The sequence below is a fragment of the Pezoporus occidentalis genome, unplaced genomic scaffold (assembly GCF_034315485.1).
Source record: "Pezoporus occidentalis ecotype Australia unplaced genomic scaffold, CSIRO_AGI_Poc_V1 ctg16, whole genome shotgun sequence".
Taxonomy (NCBI): Eukaryota; Metazoa; Chordata; class Aves; order Psittaciformes; family Psittacidae; genus Pezoporus; species Pezoporus occidentalis.
Genome location: NW_026913425.1, coordinates 1933997 through 1953989, shown reverse-complemented (window position 1 = coordinate 1953989; position 19993 = coordinate 1933997). Strand labels below are relative to the sequence as shown.

Sequence of the window (19993 nt, the reverse complement as noted above, 5' to 3'; positions counted from 1 at the left end):
TCTTTAAATCACATTACCACACAATCAAATGTCTGTGTTGGAGGCAACAGAGATTAAAATGCCAGCTGATTCTCTCTCTGAGCATCCCTACCACCAGAACGAGTCTTTCTATTTGTTCTTTCATTAATTCCAATGACTATATGGTTGGACTTTTTTAATATGATAGAGCAAGACTGTTGATATGAACAGAGATCCACTGTTTTGACAATTCAATAGTCACAGGCTATATTATGTATCTGCTGTTTTCTAGTTTGAGCAGGGAGCTCTTATTACTAAAGATGTTTAAAGAATCAGAGGGATCACTTGCATATAAAAAAAAACACAAGCCCAACCTTGCTACTTCAGCAATAAGTGTACAATATCAATTCAGAGAGTAAGAGGTTTGTGACAACTACACCTCCTTAGTGCAACACAGCAAATGAATTTCTGCTGTAATCATTTTCCCCAAAATATGGCAACACTATCTTTAGGCACAGGAGTAGTTTCTTCTACTCTCCAATTCCACAAATAACATGGAGCAACTTAAAGTGGACAGTGGTATATGAATATAAATACTATTTTCATATAAGTACTATTTTCAGTGTTCATCACCAAGACAGAAAGTGCTTTAAGTACTATCTTCTAAAAAGAACTACATGTTAGAAGTAACATAAAAGACCATACCATATTTTGATACAAGCATGCATTCATCTGGAAAAAGACCATAGAATAGTCTGGGTTGGAAGGGACCTTAAAGCTCATCTAGTTTCAACTCCCCTTCAATGGGCAGGGACACCTTCCACTAGACCAGGCTGCTCAAAGCCCTATCCATCTTGGCCTTGAACACCTTCAGGGATGGGGCATCCACAGCTTCTCTGAGCAACCTGTTCCAGTGCCTCACCACCCTCACAGTGAAGAATTTCTTAGTATATAATCTAAATGTACCCTTTTTCAGTTGAAAGCTATTCCCCTTGTAAGAAGTCTCTCTCCAGATTTTTCATAGGCCCTTTTAGGTACTGGAAGACTGCTCTAAGATGTCTCCTGGAAATACATACAGACAGGAAGACACATTCATGAAGCCATTTATAAAGTCATTTATGGTTTAGCATTATGACAAGAAATTACATGCACCAGGTTTGGTGCTAATAAACACCAAGCTTACTTCCAAGTGCAACATCTTCCCATGAGAGAAGAGGAACATTCCATTCAACCAGTGTAATCCCAAGCACAACCGACCAGATAAAAACTGGAAATGTCTAAAAGCTCCAGAAGTCTCACTCACCACTTCTCATTCTCCTTATTGATAACAAAGGAGGAAGACACAGTTAGTTACATATTGTCAGTAACAAGCACTCGAAGCACTGAAAGTGCAGTGTCATGGCAGTCTGGTTCACCAAGCACAGGCCAGTCTGAGGAGCAGTACAGAACAAAATAAAGTTCAGGAGTAAGATACACACTAAAGGAACAACTTCAGATATTAAATAACACTTCAGTCAGTCTGTAGGGAACATGTACAGCAAATTATAATTGATGTAACCAGCAGTGTAAACCACATCAGTATTATGCTAAGAAATTCAGGTACTCCTAATTAACAACTCATGCAATTGTGTTAATGGAATATCCAAAAAGTATCTAAAAACCAATGTTGATAGACTATTCCAAATGCAGTGTTTTAAATGCAGAACTCCATATAGATCAGACTGCAAGCCCTGTAAAAATTACAGTAAAAGTAGTAATTTATACTGAAATATTACACAATCTGAGAACTCAATCTTTTGAAAAAGTGGAAGTAAAACAAGCTATCTGAAAGAGACTTCCATTAGGGCTGTTACCAAGTGCCAATAGATTTTTACTACAATAACAATTCACAAGGCATGTGGGACAATACATTTCAATTATAAGGACCCAGGCTAAACATCTGCTGTTATAAATTCACCTGGGGGGAAGGGAAGGATCAAATCAAGTTGGACTACATAAATTTAAAGCAGAGAGGTCTCAGAGTGCTTATTTTCCATTTATACTGCCAGGCAGTGCAGGTCAAAATCTTCTGTAAAAATTTTGCTTTCTGTTACTACCTTTTTACACGAGACTTTAAAAAGAAGCAACCCACAAACCAAACTCTTACATGGCCCACAAAAAGGGTTCAAAATTATCTGACCAGGCATTCACCTTTACCTTTTTATAACATACAATTCTGTAAGTGAAAAGGTATGTTATATATTAACTAGGCATGTAATGCTTGATCTCTTTCTGTAAGGCTTCCCATCCAGTGATGCCTTCCAGCATAATATATGACCATTCACAGCAATTTTATTTCTGTGTTGTGACCACATTTTCCCACAGATGGTGGTCAAGAGGATATAATTTTAAATAAATTCTCCTATTTCTAGCTACCAGTAGATTAGAAAGTGAGAGTTTTCTATTGTATTTGGACCCATTAATTTAAAACGGCTCCATGCTTGTTAAGGTAGAGCTGCAGCTTGCTGAAAAATTAAATGGTTAACCTTTCAATAAACTCATGAACAGGTTACAGAAAGATGCATGCACATTTAACTGCTTTGGAGCAGTGACCAGGCCAGTGAGACATGGAGATATCCGTGCAATAGTGTCCATTGAACAAAAGAAATCAGAAGTCAGACAAATAAGATGCCTTTCTTTACAAAAGTTGGGGTGCTCTGATGTTCTGCTTGTTCCTGGATACTCAAAAGTCTCAGCAAGTTTCTTTCTTAACAGTAGTGGGTTTTTTTCTAATTGTCTTCTCTGCCTTCTAAGCTTCCCATTATTAGAATGACAAATACACATAATGATTACGAACAAATTATTATCAAAGAAGAAAATAAAAAAAAAGTTACTGGACTGTTCTTATCTCAATCGGTGGGAGCTACATTCTTCCGATTCTCCTCCCCATCCCTCTTGGAGCAGGGGGAGGAAGAACTGGGGAGTGTGCGAGCAGCTGCGTGGTTCTGAGTTACCGGCTGGGCTTAAACCACGACAGTGCAATACGTATTTAATCATTAATTCTAACACTATAATAGCTAACAAATTCATATGCAATGCGAAAAGAAAGATAACAGATTTACCTTCTGACATTAACTGGCAAGAAGGGGAGCTCATTTATGTGTCTGCACCACTAGTATTTTTTCTATCTGAAGAAGACAAATGTGATAACAGAGTGGTCATGACATTTCTGATACCACGTGCTGCTGCAGAGAGACCAACAAAGCATGAACTTCAACTTGTCAGATCAAGAGAAGCTAATTTTCAAGTGCTGAAGTTAAAATCTGCACACCTTAAAAATATTGCTTAAATACTTGCTGTCAACATGAACTCCCAGACCTCCTGCCTTTGTTCATACAGTGTAATCCATCACACAGGCAATCCAGCTAGCTTCCATTTGGTTACGCTGCCTGGAGGATTATTATTTCACATATATGTAGACTCTGGACCAAAAGATTCTTCAGTGTCCAAAACCTACCCAAAACTACACATCTTCCTTTCCAAGCAACTTCTCAACTGAAGTATCTCCCAATGTTTTTATTAAGTTTTAACTTTATAGCAATATACTCTGCAATAGCGTGACATTGCAAGGGGGGGGAAGGGAAAGCCAAAAAATGCTGAGTTTCTTGCATTGTGGAAATTCAAGGTTTAAACAGATAATTAAAGGTGCAAGACTGAAGTCTTGCTGATGCCTGCTCTTAGGGCTTTAAAAGAAGAATATTTTAATGCTGTCACTGCTATGTCTGAGAAGCCTGCCACTAGCAGCATACCTCAAAACACTCCAGCTTCAGAATTATCTACTTCAAGAAAAAAAAAGTGTGCAGAGCTGAATCTTCCCCCCCCCATGACTTAATGATCAAACAAATTCCTCTTAGGCAGATGCAATATGACAACAAGTACAACGGCTTAGAATATTTTATAGTAATCCAGTGTAGTGTATCATCAAAACAGACATGGAATACTAAGAACAGAAAATCATACCATTTTCTATGGCATTCCAATTAAGATGGATAAATATTAAAGAAGTTATTTTGCTAATATTTGTCTGGATTATTGGATTCTAACCATGCTTTCTTGACCCTTCTCTTCACCAGTATAAAGGGAATGTAATTATGGTTTTAAAATTTTGTCAGCATAAATTGCTTCATAGGGTCACATGGGACCAGGTCTTCTCAGCAGCCACATCTATGCATGTTTACAGTCTCCCAAAAGCCCTTACAGCATTTAAAAATCAGTTTCTCCTTGATCCAGTAACAGTTTAATGCCTATACTTGCGTAATCGGTCTGCACTTGATCTAAAGCATGCAGTCAAGATGCTCTCACCCAGACCTGAAATCCCTGCATTTCAATTTTTCAATTTAGATGTTACCAAGTCTGAATGAACTTTCTGATCCTGGCACCTCTAAACAGCTAGCAGCCTGAAAGGTCAGCTGAAATCTACACTAATCTGTAGTAGGGTATGATGAACAACATCGGCAGGAGGCTACATGTAACACATTTTCTGTCTTCATTTGAAAAACTGTCTTGGAAGTCAGTGGGAAGCAGGCCTGGGCTCCTGCTTCCTCTCCTTCCACACCTCTCCCAACACACACATGCAGGGAAACTGAATATCCAGTAGAGGCTTTATCATCTCTGAAGCTGTAATTACTGGTCACAGCCTGGGCACTGCTGGGCCTTTACTGTCAGGGGCTACACTAACAACACGCTGACATGTTCTCCATGGTTCAACCTCCTCTGCACAGGATAGGCTCGACTACAGTGATTCTATCTACCAGGTTACACACTACAAAATCTTAAAATGAGAGTGAGATGCTGTGCCGAGATTAATCATGTTTCCAAGCTCCAGGATTTTCACATGCAATACATGAGGCCTCCAAAATCTGAACTTCAATTTCCAAGCAGCACTCACAACAGTAAAAACAGGAGAGGTTAAAGAAATAACTTTTGCTTTCACTTCTCTAAATCTAGCTAACCTGTTCACCCTGGAAATATAGCGCCATCTTTGATTTTCCTGTCAATCACTATTTCACAAGGGGTAGACAATCTGAACCACAATGTCTAAGATAAAGTGGCTTGATTATTGAGATAAATCCACAGTGCCACAATCCGGCTCAATTCTCTCTTAAGTAATGACAGGGTAGGAACCTGTCCGAAGGTTTTTTAACTTCAAATGTTTATTCATTTTAAGAATTCTCATCTGTGGCGAGGTAAGAGATTACTTTGCACATTTCACAAAAAGCAGGTAGGTTATAGAGTTTTATTCAAGGAGTATCACTGTTCCATTAGCCAGCCACGTGTATGGACGCATATGCATCTGTTCCATCTGCTTAGGTGCATCAGTAAGTGCTTTATGAAGAGAAGTTAGCACTAGGTGTAGAATAGATGGCAGTAGTTCACACAAATAGCAGTTTGGCCCCACTGTAAAGTTCACACACTTATGTTTGTTAGATGGACAGCAATGCTGAAACACGCATTTCACATGCAGCCATAAACCACTCTTCAGTGTGCATATAAGGAGGCATGTACCACCAACCTAGACCTCAGGTCACATACATACTGGGAAAGTCTTAATCTGAGGATACTGAATAAAGACAACTAAAAAAGGCAACTAGCATATTCAGGCAGGCAGACACAAGACATACAAGAAAGAAAAGCAAAACCTCAGTCAGTCAGTGGGCAGCAGACCACAAGTCCAGGTGCACAGCTGCATATATTTATCATGCCACATAAACATAGAATTGAGCCATCAAACTGGACAACTTCAGGCCAGTGTGCTGCACAATATCAGATAACCTCAATATCAGTGGCATATTGCAGGTCCCTTAGTTTACTAGTGCAATTTCCTTCAAACCTGCCCCTGTCCTTGCGTAGACAGCCCATTTTATAATCAACAGAACAATGGAAAAAGAGATGGGTTTCTTGTGCCTTTCCTGAGAGTGCCACTGGTATGGGAAAGAAAAAACAAACCTTAATCCAATCAGCCTCAGAATTTTCAATCTTTCATATAAATTACCACCATGATGCTAGCCTCTATGAAGCTCAAATCCTAAACTCACACACCACTGTTCATTAAAGAGACTGATTTAAGATACCCAAAACATCTTAAAACCTTCACAATTAGAAGACAAGTGTCAGAACAGCCAAACCCTCAACTTTTACATTATTAAAGGCTACTTCTTGGCAATCTTTCTGTGTCTGGCACATGGCACCCCTGGCTTCTCCTCACAGAGGATACCCCTGCAGCCCGCCCACTGCCAGCAGCTGGCCACCTGCACCCAATACAAGCGTTCTCGCTGAAGGGAAACAACATCTGAGAAGAACTTCACAGAGAAAAAATGCACTTACTGAACCACACCAGACACAATGGATTTACCTTAGGTGTCCATGAGCCCCAAACCTGGACTCCAGCTTTATAAAGCCATTTTGCAAGGTGAGACAGACTTTTATTTACAGACACTCTCAGCAAACTGCAGCCCCAGAAACCAGACTCTGCAAAGCCACCCTTCAGCCACTTACAGTGCAGGCCAGTGAAGCAAGAGAGGAAAAACAGGACTTGATTTCTTTTGCAACTTCAGCCAGACTAATAAAGCCTCAAAACACTCCAGCATTACATCTGTGTGTGAACAAGAGCCAAGTAACGAAGGTTTGACTCAGCTGTGTAATCTATGTCCAGCACTGGTCTTGCCTCATGACATTTTACATAGGCTTACACTTCATGTTTGCACATCCACATAAAAAACACCACTGGGCAAGAGCACTAGAGCAGTGCATGGCGAGTACAACACAGTAAAAAGGAGTCCAAATCAGTCAAGTCTAATTATGAAAGCTCTCCAAGTGCTTTAGTGGTTAGTTGTGCAGTGCTGTGCTACAACTCCAAACATGCATGAGCTACGCTGAAGTGATCAGCAATGTATAAGACACACTTTGGAGACTCCAGAAGGCCTTCTACCACATCAGCTGCAAATGCAGTCACCAGAATTATTTTAAGTGCTATGCCTGTACGATAAAACCTTCAAAGTTAATTCCCCCACACTCCTTATATTATTTGGATATTAAAGAATGAGTTTGTTTATGCTTCTAGAAATCTCGCAGGAAGAGACATAATTGTCCTAAGAATAAAGGAAATGAATACAGGTGTACATTTTTATGTACAACTCTGTCAATATATGCTCTGTAACATCAAACACAAATTCAAGATGCTTTTTCTGAAGCTTTCTAGTACGTAAGTATCACTGACCCACTGAAGAAAAAATATATCCTACACACATGCACTAGAAGTGGGTGGTTTCAGAGGAGCCCTTAAACCTTGGGACCTAGCTTTATACTTAGACTAAACAATCATCTATTATTATGGAAATGTCTTTTGCCCACAGGTTTATCTGAGAAGCTTACCTGGTTTTATCTGGATGCTATCTGAACAAGTACAGACATTGCACAGGTATCAATATCAAACTGTAGGAGGCATCTGTTAACAGTACCACCAGACACAAAAACAGGCCAAGCCATTCTACCTGTCCACACCTCTTAAAGTACAGGGAAGACTATACATTTTTCCCGTATTTATGTATAACATCTTCAAGGCTTAAAATCAGGTGCAGTGGCATTGCTTTGTCTCCTAGGAGACAGGCAAATCTGTTTAGAAGCAACCATACTAAACATAGGGAAGAAACTGCCAAGGAGTAACCGCATGTAGCAAGAAAGTTCATCTTTAGAAATAAAAATAAAAATAAAAAATAAGGCAGACAGAAATCACAGCTTTAGACAGGCAAGACATCTACATCTAGGAGGTGGATTACCAAACTCATACCTAAACAGAAAGGATTAACACACCAACCACCTGCTAATTCTCTCATGAAAGCACATTACTTCAACCATAATCAGTTAGGACAGAGAGATTAACAACTAATGAAAATCACCACACCCAGCCAGAAATTTCAACTGAAATGATTTTATGTTTACAGTATAACCAAACCTGCAACTGCAGCTCTTGCAGACACATTGAACTTCAGCTTATCCAGAAAAAATAGTTCATGCATCAACAGCTGCACAAAGCTCAACATGTACTAAAAAAAACTGGCCAGGCATCAACCAAGAACTTCATGTGGCTAAACTGGGCTGATCTGGGGGCAACACCACCAGTGCCCAAGCCAGCCTTCTGACAAACCCTGAAGCACACCCGGCTCCTGCCCAACTGGCAGTGCACCAGGTCATCACCTCTTGAGATTGGACTAGCTGTTCAGAAGTCAGTTCCCCCAAAACACATACAATATGAACACTGTCTTCAAACCATTTCACCCCCTTGCATTGTGTTATTTGCTTATACAGGCAAGGCTCTTTCTGCTTCCTTGTTCATTTTGCAGGAAAGATCCCTTTGAAGTCTTTTTTCATACCAAGGCCATCAGGAGCCAACTGTAGGATCCTTTTTCCAGAAGCTACACACAAGAAGTTTCAGTGCCAAAATAACTTCTCTGCAATGCAACCTATTAAAGCTCCCAAAAGGAAAGAATTAAAGGAAAAGCATTATGTAATTACAGGTAGATCACTAGCATGAAAGTAGTAAAGTATTTATACCAGTAGTGATGTGGGGAGGGGTTTTGTTGTTGTTTTTTTTTTTTATTATTATTGCGGGTTTGTATTTTTGGGGGGGAGGGTTTGGGTGTGTTTTCTTGGGGGGGGGTAGTTTTGGGGGTTATTTTGTGGGCTTTTGGTGGTTTTTTTTAGATATTCAAAAAGCATGCAAGATTTCAGCAACTGCAGCTAGCTATAGGAAGACACTAGTATACACTTACTTGGAAAAATATTGCTAGCTTGGCCTGAATTACAACCCAGGTCCTCAAAGATGTTTACTTTGCTAATCCCAATTCTTTGTTTTCAAGTGACAGTTCTATGACTTAATATGCCTACATTTGTCATCTGCAGTTTGTGCACGTCTTCTTTCTTCTTAATTACCATGCCAAAAAAACACTACTTGGAAGCGTCATATTGGAAAATCAGATCTGGAATGAAAGTGCTTTAGCTCATGAAGCCATAAAACCTGTCCCTACCTGCTTGTAAGTCAACAGGGTGCATATACCTCTGAGGCTATTCCTCTGTTCTGCACAAGTTACAATGCCACAGTTCCTGGCACAGCTGCTCTCTTAGGTAGCATGCAGGTGAAGTAATGCAGGGCTGTAACAGCACAGCTTGCACCTCCCAGCTGTTTGAGTGGTTACTAACATACCAAAGTTCAGATGTAGTACTTTTCCTCACCCTTAAGCAAGTTCACACCTCAAGTGCCTGACAGTGTGGCTTTAAGTTTGTACATGTTTTTAACATACTTCTTCCTTAATTTTATGTCTAATGGCCCTGTTAGTACAACACTAATAGTGACAAACTCGGAAGCATAAAGGTTACTGAACACTGTGGAAAAGGGTTTCCTCTAGTGTGCAGTCTGGAGAGGAACTTTTTACAAAGGCATACAGGGATACGACAAAGGATAACAGCTTTAAACTGAAAGAGGGTGGATTTAAATTGGGTATCAGTAAGTTCTTCACTGTGAGGGTGGTGAGGCACTTGCACAGTTTCATCAGTGAAGCTGTGGCTGCACCACCCCTGGAAATGTTCAATGTCAGGTTGAACAGAGCTTTAAGCAACCTGGTCTAGTGGAAGATGCCCCTGCCCTCATCAGGCGGGTTGGAACTATATGATGTTTAAGGTCCCTTCCAACCCAAACCATCCTATGATGCTACAATTCTATAATATCTTAACCAAACCTCTCTCCTCATCCTCTCTTCACACCCTTACTTTACCTGTAACTCTCCCACTTCAACTGTAGGACCACTACCATCTGAATGTAACTCTTAAGTTTCATCTGCTCCAATTTTCAGTCACTACTTATTACCTCCGATGGGAATTTAAAGCTAAGCATGCTGAGTTTGGATAGAAGTAAACCAGGGAGACCACAAAAACAGGTGCCAGGAGGGAAGGTAATACTCAGCATAGTGACAGCATTGTAAACTATTATTCTTTTGAGAAGACTAGATGCCTTATGTTCTGCTGACAGGCAGGGTACACCACAAAATGACCACACGTTAGCTGTAGAATAGTCACAGTTTATTAAACAAGCACACTAAAGCAAACAAACACACTAATGAGAATCAGGTATGTACCTCTCTCTGTATATAGTAAATAAATACAATAAAGCAAATCAGATATACACATACATATATGAGTAAAATACCAACAAAAATTAGCAATGCATTAATCATTACTGCATAGAAAGAATAGTGACTAAGAAGAAATGCATCACCAGTTACCGCTGAATCACCATCCAGGCCCACACTTCCAGCTGAGAAGACCCATTGCAGGCAATGCTAGGAGTCTTAGGTAACTGGGAAAATTCCTATGTGGTGTGTCCACTCATAAGTGAGGCTTCAGATTTGGCCACAAGAGGGTCCTGCTTTTACACCCTTAGAAAAACAACCATCTTTATGCCATATCTGTAACTGTTTACTCATGGGGGTGTGCAATTTCTCATGATCTCACTGTTGTCGAGCATGGGCCAGGCACCCCAGTGTGGCCGCATATGAAGGTCATAGAACAGCTGCACACCTATGTTTTCCTGCCTTTTCAGACAAACAATCACCATGAGCATAAACATATATACTCTACCAAATACACTTTCACAAAAAACATACTTTTGTTACATCTCTCAGTCATGAGCAGAAATAGGCTCTCAGCTATTAGAGGGAATCAATTCTCAGCTAGGTTCCCAATCATTAGACCGTACAACTACCTTTACACATACTCACCTTGAGCGTACATACACTCTCTCAGCAGAATTCAGTGCAACTGTGAGCCCACACTGTAATGCCAACACACACATTTGTTTCAGCAAACTCATGCACTTAGTGAAACTCAAGAAAGTCAATGACTGTCACTGCCCTTCAATGACCTACAAGTGATATGCCCAAGGTTACCTCCTTGCCATTTCAGCTAATCAGTCTGTAATTTAGACACACATTTTCTAAAAGAACATACAGCCAATTCAATATGCAGTACTCTGCTTGCTACAGAACTGCTCCCAGCAAATCAATGGCATCTTTTACCTTGGAAGATGTCCTCCGTTGGTATAATGTTTTAAAACCACCAGTATTTGAACAAACGGAAAGGAACCACTGATAACAGGCTAAAACACATCCAAAAAGTTTACATTAACCCATCTACTTATCAAAGCTACAAAGACTGAACCGAGCTAAAGGATTTCTTTGTGACTTCTTGGAAACAATCTATTCTGTTAGCTAGCTCAGAACAAATATATAGGGCACAATTCACTCTGCCCTTTCCTTGTCATATACTATGCACAAAACCTGAGACACAGTATGAAAGACATCAGAGACATTTTTGTTATGTGGCCTGAATAACTGCTTTACAATGAAAGCATCCACTGAGCCATAGCTACAGCATTATTACATTCTAGTAAAAGTTTCCTGAGGTAACAATGAAAATCAAATTAGCATTTTAGTGCAGTAGTTCATCTGCTCCATTCACCCACCGCTCTCTTTCTCAGGATTGCAAAGCTATTAAAAACAATGGGATCATTAACAGTCCAGGTGCAATTAATTTTACAGTCACACTACCATGGCAGCATGGCCTCACAAAGGAAGCTTGTCACTCAGTATGCAGCCTCTAGCAATTAAAAATAAATAAATAAAAATAAAAAGGATATATTGAGATATAGACAGTTGTTACAATAAAACACTGCAAAATGCACCTAATGCACAGATTTCTCTGCCAGGCAACAGGAAATTCATCTTTCTTGACTATCCTATAATCAGTTATTTGCAAACACAATTTTGGAAGAGGTTTTTGTAGCTTGCACAGGGCTTTATTTTTTTGCTTCTCCTGCAAGTCACTTCCAGAGATGTTTAACCAGAAAAGCGGGGGGGGGGGAAGTTCCCTTGAAATGTAGAGACACTCAGTAAAGAAACCTGTGACAAGGGCTACCAGGCTTTTTATATAGCAGGACACTTAAACAGTTGACATACTTGTAATTCACCTCTGAATGGTGCAAATTCATCAGCTTAGAATTTGTTAGATTTGTACAGGAGGGCAAGGTATTCATCCCACTTATCCTGGCTGAAGTAGGACAGCATTTCAGCACAGAAGTTTAATGAGAGCATCCCTTTCAGCTAGGAAAGGGCAAGTGAAGCTTTACTTGGCTCAACTAAGCTAACACAGGTTCCTGGCTTCATTCTGAAGCAGAGTTTGTTTGTCACACACATACCACACCCCCCACATCTTTCATATTTTCAGCTACCTTATCCTCAAAGTACCTCCATCTTTTTTCCTTCTATCATTGTACAAAGAGCTACAAGCATTTCATGATTTTAAGCCAAGTCTCTCATCAGTCATACACATACCACCCAACTATTAAAACCTCATTTCAGAAGAGAATTTTAAACTCCACAACTGCAAAGAATAGCTGAAAATACACTATCTGAAGGCTGAAGCAACAAATGATAAAAATTGGGGGGGGCTGTAATGCAGAGTATTTGAAGTCCATATCACTGCTTTTAAAATAGCATGTACAGTACTGCTTGTGATACCGTAACATTGAGGAGCTCCCAACACAAGCTGTAACGTTGCTGTGCTTGGTACTGTACAAAAAAAAAAAAAAAATTGGAGTTTTGATCTGGTATTTCTCCCAGATCAAAGCCTGAACATCTCCCAACCCAGCAGCAAAACAGGCAGAGCCTGCCTCACTTAAGTTCTTAATAACAAGCATCTGCTTTACCACATTGGGCATAAGAGAAAACCTTCAGCCTGATTGTCAGAGAAACTCTGCCTAAGGAAGCTTTACTAGAAAACTTTAAGGACTTCATACACATTACTAATCTTTTCAGATTCATCATGCCCCTTTTTCTAAGTCCCTGAATTCTGCATTTCAGATTTTTGCCTTTAAATATGTTCTTCTCATATCTTATACATAGAGTGTTGCTAGTTAATGTTTGCCAGCTCCAAGTAACCCAAATAGCAAGACGGGAAACCAAGTAATTGATATGTATTAATGCTTCAGCAAGCCAATCTCCCAGGTCACAGCTGTTCTTTGGGGTAAGGGGAAGGAGTCTATAATATGCAGCAAAACCAACAGAAAAGTTACCCCATTACATGGATTATTGCAGTAAAAGGCTATCCAGCTGCTCAGCTTGCTAGCTCAAGGATCTTCTCATTTGCACTGCACTTGACAGAGCTTCTATTTTAAGTCTTTACTTGGGATTCTTCTATCCCTTTGTGTAAATTCAACTTCACATAAGCTGTTACTGCTAGCAGAGTAGCCTCATCATATTCCTCATAGTACGACATTAGCACCACATTGTTATGTTTACTGGCATGCAGTTCAAAGCAGTTCACATCTAGTGAAAATTTTGTCTAAGGCAGTGGACTACCCAGGACTTAGACTGTCCTCCTTCTACAGAGCTGCAGCTTTTCAGAAAAGACATTTTTTGACATTTGATTTCGCAGTTGAACATACAGATCCTGAAGATTAGCTTCAGGACTATGTCCTTCTGCTGTAAAAGGCCCACTCAACCATTTCTGCAAATGCATTCAAATTTTGGTTTGAAGACTATAATCACACACCTCCTTCCAGAAGGATTTTAAATATGTAAGTAGTTCTGGCACACTAAAAGAGATACATAACTCAACGTATGAATCTACTTCTTCAGCTCTCACTTATTCCAAGTGAGAAGGGAGATGCTCTACTTATTTATACCCACCAAATCCTTCAAAAGAAGCTCCAGAGAGCTATAAACACTATTATTGCACAGATAACCTAAAAGCACAGGCAACAGCACACAGCTGTATTAGAGAAAGCCCTCAACCATGTGTCTCTCATTTTCCCAATGTATTTCTATGTAACAAGGGTGCATATCAGCATACACCTTAAAGGCCTATCCGGCATGCAGAAAGTTTAAACTAGGAGACTTTTTCATACTAAAAGCAAATCAAGAAAGCGTTTTAACTGACTGTTGAAACAGTCCTACACACTTAAAGTGTAACGTATTTAACATTACAGGTAACATCACAAATATATCTAAAAAACCAAAGGCAATGCTGTTTTTCTGCCGCATGTGACGCAAGAACAGCTTTGCAGCTACTCTAGTCTCAATGAGTTATTTATTTAATCCCACTGCAACAATTTTAACCCTGAGAAGTATACATTTTATGACTTTGTTTCTATCCCTTAGTATGATCTAAGGATCACACTCTGACAATTAGGCAGTTCACATTTAGGTAGCTGTAAAATCCAGGGTGTGCTACAACAGTGCTAACCCATCACTGTCAGAGACAAGGGAGTCTGAAACAATTGAAGGAAAAATCTCCAACAGAGTCTAAGTATCTCCCATGGCTAATACTTCAGCAGGACAAGCAGGAGGGAAAAAAAAAAATAACAAAAACTTCATTACTAGTTAGGTCACAGTGATTATTTTGACAGAACTATCACCATCTCTGTTATACATGGATGCACATTTTAATGTTGCCATCACTTCATACACTCTTCGCTTACTTTATCCTGAAGCATTTGATTTCCACCCTCCTGCAAATTACACTACAGTCTTGTTGAGGTGAAGATCTGGCAGACAATCTGTAATGCTGGAGGTACTATAGCTCTCTAGAGGACATATGCTCAAGGACAAATGTGTGAAAGAGCAGCTTTTAGAGCAATACTTTCTCTAACACCATCTTCACCTTGCTATGAGTACATTCGTAACAGAATCTTAGATTCCCAGTAATTCATTCTCACCATACAGTCCTCCTGAAGCCACAACAGACTGCAACAGAAACAGCAAGAAGGCACATTCAGGCAACGAGTTAGCAGCAACAGAAAAAGCTCTTGTGCTTCTCATTCTGTGTAGTGCAGTATCTTTGTAATATGATACACATCAACTAGAGAGTAAAAATGTAGAACCATCAACCTCACAGGTCAGTGGACATTTTTCAGAAGCAACCCTGTCCTTACAGTTGCTCATCATCTTTTCAACACAGAATCAACCCTTACTAACAGTTTAGTCAGTGACATTTAATTTACAAAGCAAGAACTGAAATCATCTGACAACAAAACACTACATTCTCCCCCCCCCACCCCCCCCCCTTTTTTCTTCATGGGAGGTTTTCGGGTTTTTGCAAAGCATCTAAAATGACGAAGAGGACATACTATTTTAATCCAGAAGACACTGGTGGGTTCAGAAGCTTCTGGATCCTTTTCAGACCAATACAGCTGTGCTATATGACACACTATTATTCCCTCTGAAGACCACTGATCCTCTCTGGCTTGATACTCTGCTCTGGTAAGCAATGTGCATTCCCAATTACTGTTACAAGGTTTGTAGAAAGACAAGGTCTTTCAGTAGGTCAGCTGACAGAGACAGAAAAGGCAGACAACTCTAAAACATACAATTTAACCTTCAAATCCTTAAGATTACTGCTGTAGGCGATGAATCCGTAGCTTGTCTTCATCCTCTTTTTATAAGAGAGGATTAACCCAAGTGAGCTCTCACTTACCCTGTAAAACACTGACTGAGATTTGGAAGCCACCAACAAAAAATCACATACATCATGCTGTACTGAAGACTGTAAAATATTCTGAATGAGAGAAATTAATGCAGCCAAATGACACTTGGCATCACTTGCCTCAGTAAACTTCATAAAACATGTTTCCTGTTCACAGTCACTTTTTTTTTTTTGCTAGAAGAAAGACTAGTGTAGAGAAGATAGAAATACAAGAGAAAGGAAAATAGGAAAATCCTGGAGTTTTTGCTTTCAGCCCTTTCTGCATAATCCCGTTCTGGTATTGACTATCCACAGACTGTTGAAGCAGCCAGATTTCAACAGAAAACGTGCCACTGCCCAGCTTCAGCTCCTCCTTTGACAATCTGGAAAATAGTCTAACAAGAGTTCTGAAGAGAATACAGAATAATCCTTAAAAAACTAAACAACCATGCTACATTAAAGCAGCAAGCCATCCTCTATGTAGTGTTTGTCTTGAGTGGCCTTCACTATGCAATCCTATCCTGGCTGCTCCTGCCAGCAGTTAGCCACTCACCTCACAAGAGCATAGGCAAATAATCCTCTGGAATTCAGTTCAGTTTCAATTGTTTGCTATCCACATCACTTCAATGCACTGACGGTTCTGAAGCAAAGCACCTCCCACATGAGGTTAAAGCCATAGTTTCAACTGTTTGCTATCCACATCACTTCAATGCACTGATGTTTTTGAAGCAAAGCACTTCCCACACAAGGTTAAAGCCATGTTTCATTCTCATGAGTCTAAGAGTATAACATCAAAAACACCTTAGTAACTGATGGCCATGATCCTGTAAACTATCATTTGTCCTTGCTTACATGAAATGAGAGGCTGGTTTTCTTTGGTTGTTTTGTAATTTTAAGGTGAAGTTTACAGAAGAGTAGGATGAAGTAATAATAGAAAAAAAAACCACCCAAAACAACACCACCACAAAAACAAAGTAGCGATGTACCTTTTCTTCTCACCTCTCCCTTCACTATCTGCCTCCAGGAATTAACTCTTTCAGATGTGATACTCAGAAAACAAATTAACAAGCTTTCACTTCTACTATTTAATTTATGGATAGAAAAGAAGCAGCCCCACCATAAGTGACAGCATTAAGTTTCCTTCACCAAGGTGGGGAGACAAATTGTCCTTTTTGGTAAAGCAGAAACATTCACATCATTCTTCAGAAAAAGGCAAAACTCGTAACAGACCACAAACTGTAAATGAGCAGTTTGGGCTACGTAAACAGTAACATTGCTTGTGAGACCTCTGAAATAATCTTTCTGTTCAGTTCAGCTCTGGCAAGACCTAAATCTGAGTATGGCATCCTGCTTTCTGATATCATGCTTCAAGAAAGATGTGACCAGATGGAAAGACTCCACAAGACAGCAATGAGAATGATCAGATGTCTGGAAACACATTCTATATAGGAAGATTAAAGCCACTGGGGTTGTTTAGTCTGAAGAAGAGGTCTAGGAGGAGACAAGATCAGAGTTGTCAAGTATGTTGTATACAGTGTCACAGGAGAGTAACAGTTCTACTGGAATACCACATGAAGTAAGTAACACGTATAGGAAAATATGCTTGTTTTCTAATTACTTATTTATAAATGCAGTTTGAAAATATTTTTTATGTCATGGCTTTGAAGAATTTACTGACAGCTAAAGTAGCATCAAGAGGGGTATCGGAACAATCTGTTTCACTGCTGTCTAAAAGATACTGAACAGCCGTGACAACAGATTCAATTCTGCTATGCTGGCAACAGGAACAAGGCCAGGACAAGAGAAAAACTGAAACCTGGAAGAGTACAATCAAATACGAGGTATCCATAAACCCAAAAGAACTCGTAAATGAAACATAACAGAAAACATCGTAATTTTCATTATTTGACACTAATAGGATAAGATGCTAATGTGAAAATGGTATCTTCAAGCTCTCCTCTCCATGTGACTCTTCTGGCAGGTGGCACATCAAGAAAGCTTGAAATTGTCTGTACGCTAATCCTGGACATTAGTCTTGCCTTTTTTCACTATCTTTAAGGGTTTCAATTTGCAAGTAACATAGATACTCTCTCAATTTCAAATTAACATGCATTCATTTATTCCTGCACTGTAATCCATCGTCGTGTCCTTGCACAAAAAAAGAAAAAAAAAAGATTATACAGGTGCACTTATCAGGTAGCTCTGCATGTAGGCAGGAATTCAGCCGCAAGCACTCACTGCCCCAAAATGGAAGAATAGGCAAAACCAAAGCACAAAAAAAAGACTAGTTTCAGATAATGAAGGAATCTAGCAGAAGGGAATAAAGGGAAGGGAAGAAGGCTGCATATTCTAAGCATACTTTCCCATTACATAAAAATAAGTTTATTTTGGTATCTCCTATCATTACTAACTGGAGGTGAGGTATTAGATTGCCCATGTAGAAGATTTCCCAAACTCTAATGAATTTAATATTTGCTTCTTTTTGGGCTTCCCCATATTTTCAACTCAAAAGGTACCTATAATGCATCCCTAAAGCACACACAGAACTAACTAGCCTTAACCAGAACTTTACTGGTCTGCCAGCAGCTCTGAGTTCAGCTATTTGAACAAACAGCCTTTGTGTATTCTATCGTATTTTGCAGGCTTACCAACTGAGCACCAAACCAACTAGACACCACATAGTTGTGGTAACCACAGACCCCAGCCCACACATACAAGACCTGCAGAGAAGCGGAATATATCAGTTACCTACCAGTGAGCACCATGCTAACAGCTACAGAGCTCCTACTCAGTTCAAGTGAATAAAGCAAGTTTACATCCATTAAAAATAACTAAATAATTTAAATATACCCACATTCTTTCTACCACTATCATAAATGCACTTTCCTGCAAAAACATTCCAGCCTTTGTGAGCTCATGCAATTGAAACAGAGGAGGACCCTGGCCCGAGTTTGAGTATTTAAATTATAATAATTAAAAAAAAAGGGGGGGAGGATAAAGTCGTATCAGATCAAATTCACATTGCTATCCTACTGTTCTATCAGTTTAGTAGCAGAGGCATCAGGGAATGAAGTGTAAAGCAGGATCTACATATTCATCCACATACTGTAGAGGAAAACATTACTGGCAACCACAGCTCAGCTAGTTGCAAATAACTTCAGTCAGCATTTCAAAGATATTCCTTTCAAAATGCGAGGGTTTCCCCCCAAGAAAATTTTGCACATCCAGCTGCTTAAAGGTACAGAATAAAGAAACGCCAGCTAAGAGCAAATTAAAAAGTTAACCACAACAAAAGGTAGGTACATCAGCCACTCCTGTAAGGTATACAGGAGATTATGTACACAAAGTAAAGCAGGAGTCAGGCAGACCAATATGCTTGGTTTGGGGTTCATAGCAAGAAAAACGACACAGTCTCAGATACAAAAGGGTCACTTCACAGTAACATAGTGGGGGGAGTTGTTTTGGGTTTAAGAGTGCCGTTAGAAATACTGCAGCTAATCAGGATGGGCAGGGAGCGACCACCACGCGTTATCCGCGTATCACGCTACATATCTATCAACCACAGAGATCCTCCATAATCTACAGCCTGCCATTAGCTCTCACAAGAGGATTAGTGTAGTTTAGGTGCTTGTCCATCACTTCCGTCTGACATTGAAGAGTTTGCTTTAGAGCAACGGTATCCGAAGGTGACACGCTAGAAAAAAAAAGGTTCCTTAAAAGAAAAATACACCCCTTCCATGCAAACCCCCCAGCCCTCACTACCAGCAGCCAGAACGGGTGAGAGTCAGGGGAGCAGAAACCACACCGCTCCCGTCTGTGGCCGACAGAAGCGAACGCCGTCGCACCCCCGGCCCCGCGCACCTCTTCATCCCGCTCCTCTAGCGAGACATCCTCCTCCGCCCGCCCGCCAGTGCTCGCCCGCTCCTCGCTCGGGAGCCGCCGCCGCCCCGTCGCCGCCGCCCCGCAGGCGCCAAGCTCTCCCTCATCGGAGAGAGTTTCCGAGCCGGAGGAGGAGCTGGAGCAAGAGGAGCCGACGTGTCCGGCGCCCCGCGGTCGCTCCGGAGCCGACGAAAGTTTCTCCGCCATAGCCGGAGGCTCAGAGCCGCGCCGGCCGCATGACCCACAGTCGGCAGCCGTGGCCTCCCCGCCCCGCAGAGCGTAACGGCGCGGCGGCAGCAGTACCGCCGGAGCCGGGCCGGCCACCGCGCTCCCCGGCGGCGTGTGATGCCTGCGGGCGGCGCTAGGCCTGGCCAGGCGGAGCTAGCGGTGCGGGAGGCGGAGCAGGTCGGAGAGCTGCGGGAGGGCGGCAGGTAGCGGAGCGGGGAGGGGAAGAGAAGGGGCCACTGTGGGGATCAGGCGGATTTGATAGCGGAGAGATTTCAGGGCGGCGAGTGCAGCAGAAGATTGGGTCTGCCGGCGGGCTAGGGAACGGGGCGAGGGACAGGGACCCTTCTCGCTGCCCCTCCCTGCGAAGGGCAGCAGGACC

At 40.9% G+C, this 19993-nt stretch overlaps 1 protein-coding gene across 2 annotated transcripts in view; it reads right to left on the bottom strand.

Moving 5' to 3' along the window:
* The window catches only part of MAST4 (microtubule associated serine/threonine kinase family member 4), a 275284-nt gene extending 255544 nt beyond the window's left edge, over positions 1-19740 (bottom strand). For both annotated transcript variants that reach the window (XM_062612321.1, XM_062612322.1), the window contains exon 1: positions 19369-19740. In XM_062612321.1, the coding sequence (XP_062468305.1) occupies positions 19369-19593 (225 nt within the window). In that variant the 5' untranslated portion in view covers positions 19594-19740. The remainder of the gene's footprint in view (positions 1-19368) is intronic.
* Between the last annotated feature and the right edge of the window lie 253 nt (positions 19741-19993).